Genomic DNA, 9,180 nt, shown 5'->3' on the forward strand with positions numbered 1-9,180 from the left:
GCCATACACTTGATATAGCATTACTGAAGGCATGAGTCCAGAAATACAAATAATGGGACATAGGGAGTGGTCGGGAATTTTCAATCATGCAGCTTCCCACATAAAGACTAGGTTAGTCTTTTCTATGGGGTGCTCCTTAAAATGCAGATTCACAGGCCCACATGAGACCTATTGAATAATAGGTCCAGGAAGAACATAGAAGAAGAATAAATGATGAAATATTCAGATATAAAATAAAGTATAAAATCACTGAGTAATAATAGAGAATATAGGAAGAAGCAGAAGTGAATTGTATAATGTCCTTGCCTAGATGACTCTACTTCCCAGAGAACTCCGTATGTCTCTGAATGGTTCCCAAAGTTCCTAGTTATATCTGCCTTTAATGTTCACATGTGGGTTTTTATACTCTCCTTAAAATCATTAATTCTAAGTACATAGAATTAATGTATGTGCTTTCTCTGGGAAGCAGACAGATCTGGATGATTATGATGGTGGCAAGAGGGGACTCTCTAAGGGAACTAAAGCTAAGAGAGGGAACAAGACCAGTGTCTCGAGGCATATTTGAGGCACCAGATGACCAGGGTAGAGACCCAGAGGCAACTCAGCCTCATGTACCCTGGCCTGATAATCAGGGCAGTTGTGTGCTGAACTACTAGGTCACCTGGCTGAGCGGGGCTAAGAGTTGGGCTTTTGTTCACTACAGAGCCTAGAACATTGTGCTGTCAAACATATGGAAGAAGGAAGAGGCACAATCCCTGGATAACTGTTGCACTAGACACACTCCTCGCTTGGTGGAGGTTTCCGTTTCTTAAGAGCCTCAATCCTGTCACTCTCTCTCTGCTTCTCCTTTTCTGAATCACTGCAATGACTTTCAAAAAGCTAGTTTATTCCAGAAATTACATTGAAAGCCAAATTATATTAAGGGAATCAAAAGTTATTGAACAGATATATGTTAAGTTCTAGGAAATTTTGTGGGAAACAAAGGTTTCAACAGCATTTGGAGTGATGAAAAGGATGTGGTTTCCTGGAGAAGAGGAAGACAGGAAGAGAGCTGCTGATACATGAAAACTGGAAGCCAAGAATTTGGTAGACCTGGAGCCTATTCCTGAATCATCATAAAATCTCCATGGTTAATAGTTGTACGTATAAAGAAGTGGATACAACCCAACATCCGTGACACATGTGAGTCATTTCTGCTGACCTAAAGAGTTTATTATGTGTATCAGGAACTAGCAGAAACAGCATCTACAGCCTCAGAGAAACCCATGAACATATCCCCAAAAGACTAGGATTTCCTCCTTCTAGCTAGGATTTCCTCCTGCCCAGCAGCTTCACCAGGCCCCTCTTCATGTCTTTGTTTCTCAAACTGTAAATGAAAGGGTTGAGCATGGAGGACAGGACTGTGTAGACAAGTGTAGCCACTCGGTCCTGAACAGTGTAGCTGGACAAGGGCTGTAAATACACATAAAAGATGCTTCCATAAAACAGGATGACCACAGTGAAGTGGGAGCCACAGGTGGAGAAGGCTTTGCGTTTCCCTGCAGCTGAGGGGATCCTGAGAACTGCTACGAGGATTCGCACATATGAGAAAACAATGCATAGGAAGGGGGTCACCCAAAACACCAGCCCTTCTGTCTTTATTGTGAGATCATTGACAAATATGGAGGAGCAGGACAATTTCAGCAGAGGGTTGATGTCGCAGAGGAAGTGGTGGACAACATTGGAGTCACAGAAGGTGAGCTGATTCAGCAAAAGTATGTGTAGGAGTGAGTGGAGGTGAGGCAATGAGCAGGAGAAGGCCACCAGCAGGACACAGCGGCAGTGGCTCATGATGGTGACATAGTGGAAGGGGTCACAGATGGCCACATAGCGGTCATAGGCCATGGCTGCCAGAAGACAATTATCAGTGTTGCCCAGAGCATATATGAAATACATCTGGGTCAGACATCCAGCATAGGAGATGGTCTTCTCTGACAGGAAATCAACTAGCATCCTGGGGACAATGGTTGTTGTATACCAAATGTCAGTGAAAGACAGGACACTCAAGAAGACATATATGGGGGTGTGCAGTTGGGGGTCAGAGCTGATGGCCAGGATGATGAGCACATTCCCTGTTATGGTGACCAGGTACATGATGAGGAAGAGGATGAAGAGTGGCTTCTGGTCCTCAGGCCGGGAGGAGAGTCCCAGGAGGATGAACTCAGAAACACTGCTGGTTTGGTTGAGTCCTTCCATTGACTTGGGTCTAGTTAGATACAGGAAGGTTTGTTATTCATCATGCTCCAATTCCATAGCCCAAATCACAAGAACCCAGCAAACTTTGTTTCCTCTGTTTGGTCACTATTGGCAGCTGTGCTGGGAAAGCTCGTTACCCTCGTGGTCTTTGATGTGGTCCTCTGTTCCCAAATCCACGTTATAATAAGCGCCTTGAGTTGTAACCAGGAGGAACAGAAGAAGAGTTTTCCTTTAGAAATCTCTAATTCAAGTTCCTTAGTTCCTAGTCTGGGAAATCTAGGAAGTTCCTAGTGTTGGGAATACAGCAACAAAGCAGAAATCTTTGCCTTTATGTAATTCATGTAGCTTGGCTGATAGGTCAGATGATTACAAACAGTATATGTAATATAATACCAAATAGCAATACATTTGTTAAAAAAGAGGGTATTAATAGTGTAAGAGATCATTGGGGGTAGGGAGTATTTTAGATACTGAAGTCATATGACCCCCATTCTTTATCAAAGCAAATTCAGTTGTTGTAAAATTAAACTTTATCTTTGCATGTCTTCAATAGAAATAAGCATTTGCCAAAATAATCAACAGGGAATATCTGAGAGGACTGTTGAACCCAGTTCAACAGTGTTTCTTTCCTTGTCTGGACACACTTGTCTGTCACCCTCCTTAGCTCACAGCATGCTGTCATCAGTCTGTGCAAGTCTCCCCTCTTTCATAAATTGTTTTTCCTTTCATTAATCCCCTGTCCTAAACCACATTTATACAGAAGGGCATCCATTGTTAACTATTCAATTCATGTTTTAAAATTTCTTCTCTCACATATTTATTCAAAGATATCTATGAGAAACATGTAAGTATGCGTTTTCCAGTCATATCCAGTCATACCCATTACCTAATAATGGACATGAAAATTGTCTCTGTTTCTTGCTACTGCAAAATACTCTATAATGATAGATCTTACATCAGCAAATGTTCTTTAAAGAAATTTTTTAGAGCCATCATATTCTTCCATACTTTGTGAATTACATATTACATCGGAAGTTTCAAACATTTTGAGACATTGGTTATTTATAAATTATTGGTTACCACAAAAATCCCTACAATGAATATACTTATATCATTAAAGTGTTTAAACTAATTTTCAGAGGCAGTGTATTCTTTAATACATTTTAAATGGACATATTGCACTGGAACTTTAAGGCATTTAAAAGCCTTATGTGTGTGTGTGTGTGTGTGTGTGTGCTCAGTCACTCAGTCATGTCCAACTCATTGAGGCCCCATGGACTATAGCCTGCCAGGATCCTCTGCCCATGTAATTTTTGAGGCAAGAATACTGGAGTGAGGTGCCATTCCCTTCTCTGGGAGAAATTCCCAGGGATTGAATCCATGTCTCTTACATCTCCTGCACTGGCAGGCAGATCCTTTACCACTAATAAAACCTGGGAAGCCCTTAAAGTCTTATATTATATATTAATTTATTGCTTGCTATATTAATTTATTTAACATTGTTAAATTAATGTTGCTTCATTTACAATCAACTGCTCATATTCTAAGTTATCAAACATCTTTATTTTATTTTTTAATTATATTTTATTTTTAAACTTTACAATATTGTATTAGTTTTGCCAAATATCGAAATCTATTCACATTCTCATGAAGATTTAGTGAAATAACGCATGAAAACACTTAGAAGAGTGACGAGCATATTGTCAGTATGCAGGAGAAGCTGTTGATTCTTATCAGTCCCTGTGTCACCGTCCTTTATCTTCTATTTCTTGATGTTCTCAAAATCAATTAATTTATGTACATAAAGTATCACATTCCTCACTGCCAAATTGTCTGGCTAATTTCAGGATTTTGCAAGTTTTTAATGGAAGGAATATTTGTTTATGCACCGAATAATTGGATGAATTGGTAATTAAAGTTAATAATAATGACCAATATTTGTGAGTAAGTATTATGTATCAAGTTTCTATTAAGCATCCTACTAAATCCTAAGGAATTGTGAAGCATTTTAAGAGATTAAGGCTTACAGCATTGAAGTGGTTTGCTGAAGTTCACTAAGGACATTAAGGTTCCCCTGGTAGCTCAGTTGGTGAAGAATCCACCTGCAATGTGGGATACCTGGGTTCAATATCTGGGTTGGGAAGATCCCCTGGAGAAGGGAAAGTCTATCCACTCCAGTATTCTGGCCTGGAGAATTCCATTGACTGTATATCCATGGGGTGGCAAAGAGTCGGAAACGACTGAGCTACTTTCATTTTCACTTTCAAGGATGTGAAGAGCAATCCGAATTTGAACTCCAAGCTGGCTCACTCTAAGTTTATGCTCTCCAGTATCATGCTACTCCTCCTCTAAGTTTGGCATGTTAATTGTCTATAACAATCAACATAGGCACTATTTTAATTGTTTTGACAATTTCCTACACAGTTTCCCCATCTATCCTCCTTATCTGACACACTTTCTTCTCCCATATTCAGAATTTATCCTGTATTTGCTAGAGAGGTGGCCTATCTTTCTGTGTTGTAGAGATAGTGGAATTTGAAAATTGAATATCCATGATTAACTGGCCAAATTGGGTGGAAAAATTGGCCATGTATGACTAGGGCGTGTCTGGTGTTGGTGTTGGAGTCGTACAGAGGACAGTACCCTGGGCTGATGACATTGGTTCATCCTGCATCACCCGCTCACAAGCTGGTTCCTGATGTTTTATGAATAACAAGGGAGACACCATGTCTGTAAAGCAGTACATCACACACAGATAATATTCAAAAGTGAGTCATTTGTGAAAGGGCTGCCTGGGGAATGTGGAATACAAAAATTAGTGGAGATTTGGTGAATTAATGGGATTGGTTGCTCTAGGTCAGAGAAGTGAGGAGCACCCAGGTTGAAGACAAGAAGTGGAGGAAGGTTTTTGACTCGAATATTCTAAAAGCAGAAGGTGAGTGGATCAGGCTGAGACTACAATCTTTTTTTTTTCCTTCTCTTTTCTTTCTACTGCTGGGGTTTTGTTTCCATAAAAACAAATGATATATATGGCCTAGAAGTCCAAATGCATGGACTTAAAACCAAATTCCAAAAGTGAGTTTTACCTCCCTGAACTTATGACTTCTCAATCCATGAAATATTTGAAAGTATCAGGGAGAAAAGAGTAAGGTACCACACTGGGTTGGAGTAGCCAAGTGAGTGGCCAGCTTCTGAAGCTCACCTCCACATCCTGATGCTTTTCTTTCCTTCCCAGCCACTCCAGAAGATGATGTGCACCACGTCTGTTTATCAAATCAAGTCTGTTTCTCAACCAAAGTTCAGCTTCCTTGTTATGTCTCCCATGAATGTCTGGACTGACTGACAAGGAGACAAACAGAGATGGAGGAGGAGCTGATAGGCTACTCCAAAGGGGTAACATGCTTTCCTTCACTGACCTCAACTCCCACTTCTTTCCTAACACTTGGTCCCTAGCTGCCTATTGCTTCTGCCAGCTCCAGATCTCAGAAGGCAGAGATGCTCTGACTCAAGTGGGAGGACTCTCCTGATTGAGGAAGCCCAGCCAGCTTCTCATGAGTCTGAGGTCTGCTCTGCTGGCCTCTGGGGTGTTTGTTAGGCTGAGGGAGTTGAGGTGTGATGATCTCTCCATAGAGTTTATCCTGGGATCTCTGTAGGCAGAGAAAGCAGAAGAGGAATCACAACTAGCACTGCTGACTCCAAAGGGACAGAGGACCCTTGAGACTTTCTGAATAGATGTTGGGACTAATCTCAGAGCTTCTGAACCTCAGTGTACTATGTCATGGGCCTGTTTCAGTTTCCCCAAGTGATATGCTTTATCAAGGATGGACAAATACTCACTGGGGTGAATCTTGTTATTTCAGGACATTCAAATGTGGACCAAGGTGTATTCTAGATCCTGGCAGGTCATCGGTTAATGTAGTGGAAGGTTAACGCTTTCAGGGAATGCAGTGGTAGATCTATGTGCTTTCAGTGTCTGTGCTTTCCAGTATCTGGGTTGGCATGTGGACTAGACATTTTTTCCATGTGGTATGCAGTTAACGTTTATGTATGTTTAAAGCCCAGAGCCATGCAAAGGATATTGTCATACGTAGCAAAAGGATGTTGGATAAAAAAGCATGTGTTTTAGAGTTTAGTCTCAGAGCAGTGTTTGACGTTTAGTGTTGAGAAAAGAGATACGTATTAGAATACTGCCCTTTTCTGTTAGTAGTTACATTTAAGAAGTTACTTAGCCTTTAGAAGCCTCAGGTTCTTCTTTTACTAAATGAGGGTAAAACTGCTTCCTGGCATGAAAATTGAAGAGAAAATTAACTTTTGAATTTTATACAGAAAATATTGTGTATTTCGGTAAACATTATCCATAGTAAAATTATAGGAAAGAAGGTACATTCGGCTACTGCTCTCAATATAAACCACTGCTTCATGCAATACCCATGGGTCCTTTTCCTTTGTCGTGAATTTATTTTTAAACTTTCATCTACATATCAAGAATAAATAATGTAGACAGAAAGTCTTGGCTTTGCGTTTTGTCTCCTTCACTTACTATTCATGTGTCTGCCTTTCTATTCATTCATCCTCTTGACAAGTGTTATTTATTTATTCCAGCTTTATTGAGATATAATGGACACATGACACTGTTTAAAGTATCCAACACAGTGAATTGTTATGTGTTTTTATTACAGAATGATTACCACAATAATGATAGTTAACATGCATAAGAGTTAGGTTTTTGTTCACTACAGAGCCCAGAACATTCTGCTGTCAAAAACATGGAAGAAGGAAGGGCACAATCTCTGTATAACTGTTGCACTAGACACACTCCTCGCTTGGTGGAAGTTTCAGTTTTCTAAGTCTCTGTCTTGTCACCGTCTCTGTCTAATTGCATCGTTTTTCTAAATTACTGCAAGGATTTTCAAAAAGCTAGTTCATTATAGAAATTACATTGAAACCGAAATTATATTAAGAGAATCAAAAGTTATCAGACAGATGTATGTTCTAGGAAATTTTGTGAAAAACAACAGCATTTGGAGCAATGAAAAAGATGTGGTTTCCTGGAGAAAAGTAAGGCAGAAAGAGAGTTGCAGATATATGAAAACCAGAAGCCAAGATTTTGGTAGACCTGGAGCCTATTCCTGAATCATCATAAAGTCTCCATGGTTAGTAGTTGCATGTGTAAAGAAGTGAGTGCAACCCAACATCCATGACACATGTGAGTCATATCTACTGACCTACAAGAGTTTATTATGTTTGTCAAGAACCAGCAGAAACAGGATCTAGAGCCTCAGAAAAACACATGAACATATCCCCAGAAGGCTAGGATTTCTTCCTTCTAGCTAGGATTTCCTCCTGCCCAGCAGCTTCCCCAGGCCCCTCTTCATGTCTTTATTTCTCAGACTGTAAATGAAAGGGTTGAGCATGGAGGACAGGACCGTGTAGACAATTGTTGCCACTCGGTCCCGAACATTGTAGCTGGACAAGGGCTGTAAATACACATAAAAGATGCTTCCATAAAACAGGATCACCACAGTAAAGTGGGAGCCACAGGTGGAGAAGGCTTTGCGTTTCCCTGCAGCTGAGGGGATCCTGAGAACTGTTATGAGGATTCGCACATATGAGAAAACAATGCATAGGAAGGGGGTCACCCAAAACACCAGCCCTTCTGTCTTTATTGTGAGATCATTGACAAATATGGAGGAGCAGGACAATTTCAGCAGAGGGTTGATGTCGCAGAAAAAGTGGTGGACAACATTGGAGTTACAGAAGGTGAGCTGATTCAGCAAAAGTATGTGTAGGAGTGAGTGGAGGTGAGGCAGTGAGCAGGAGAAGGCCACCAGCAGGACACAGGGGCGGCGGCTCATGATGGTGATATAGTGGAAGGGATCACAGATGGCCACATAGCGGTCATAGGCCATGGCTGCCAGAAGATAACTATCAGTGTTGCCCAAGGCATATGTAAAATACATCTGGGTCAGACATCCAGCATAGGAGATGGTCTTGTTCTCTGACAGGAAATTCACCAGCATCCTGGGGACAATGGTTGTTGAGAAGCAAATGTCAATGAAAGACAGGAAACTCAGGAAGAAATACATGGGGGTGTGCAGTTGAGGGTCAGAACGGACGGCCAGGATGATGAGCAGGTTCCCTGTTATTGTGACCAGGTACATGATGAGGAAGAGGATAAAGAGTGGTTTTTGGTCCTCTGGCCGCGAGGAAAGTCCCAGGAGTATGAACTCAGAGACACCGCTGGTTTGATTGAGTCTTTCCATTGACTTTGGTCTCGCTATGTACAAGAAGGTTTGTTATTCATCATGCTCCTATTCCACAGCCCAAATTACAAGAACCCAGCAAGTCTTTGTTGTCCTCTATTTAGGCACTATTAGCAGCTGTTCTGGGAAAGCTTGTTACCTTCTTGGTCCCTTGATGTGGTCCTCCCTTTCCCAATCCATCATAAGGGCCTTATTATGAAACCTGAAGGAACAGAAGAAGGGTTTTCCTTTAGAAACCATCACACCTGGACCCCTTGATTCAAGTTCCTTAGTTCCTAGTCTACGAAATCTGTGTCCCTGCTGGGAATACAGCAATAGAACAAAATTCTTGCCTTTGTATAATTCATGTAGCTTGCGTGATAAGTCAGATGATCAAAAACAGTATATGTAATACAGTATCAGGTAGTGATACATACACGTAGCAGTACAGAATACATCAAGGATGTATATTGTCACCCAGCTTATTTAACTTATATGCAGAGTACATCGTGCAAAATGCCGGGTTGGATGAAGCATAAGCTGGAATCAGGATTGCTGGGAGAAATATCAACGACCTCAGATACACAGATGATACAACATTTATGGCAGAAAGTGAAGAGAAACTAAAGGGCCTTTTGATGAAATTGAAACAAGAGAGTGAAAAGCTGACTTAAAACTCAACATTCAAAAAATTAAGATCATG

The 9,180-nt window shown here is 40.9% G+C and overlaps 2 protein-coding genes across 2 annotated transcripts; both read right to left on the reverse strand.

The window, feature by feature from the left end:
- Positions 1-1,305: 1,305 nt before the first annotated feature.
- Positions 1,306-2,235, reverse strand: LOC133256557 (olfactory receptor 1L8-like). Its single transcript, XM_061431347.1, has one exon. It carries the CDS (start codon positions 2,233-2,235, stop codon positions 1,306-1,308), a length of 930 nt encoding a protein of 309 aa, XP_061287331.1.
- A 5,330-nt stretch (positions 2,236-7,565) lies between these two features.
- Positions 7,566-8,690, reverse strand: LOC133256558 (olfactory receptor 1L8-like). Its single transcript, XM_061431348.1, has one exon. The coding sequence runs from the start codon at positions 8,496-8,498 to the stop codon at positions 7,566-7,568; it is 933 nt and encodes a 310-aa protein (XP_061287332.1). The 5' UTR covers positions 8,499-8,690.
- Between the last annotated feature and the right edge of the window lie 490 nt (positions 8,691-9,180).

This window comes from Bos javanicus, chromosome 11 (assembly GCF_032452875.1).
Source record: "Bos javanicus breed banteng chromosome 11, ARS-OSU_banteng_1.0, whole genome shotgun sequence".
Lineage (NCBI taxonomy): Eukaryota > Metazoa > Chordata > Mammalia > Artiodactyla > Bovidae > Bos > Bos javanicus.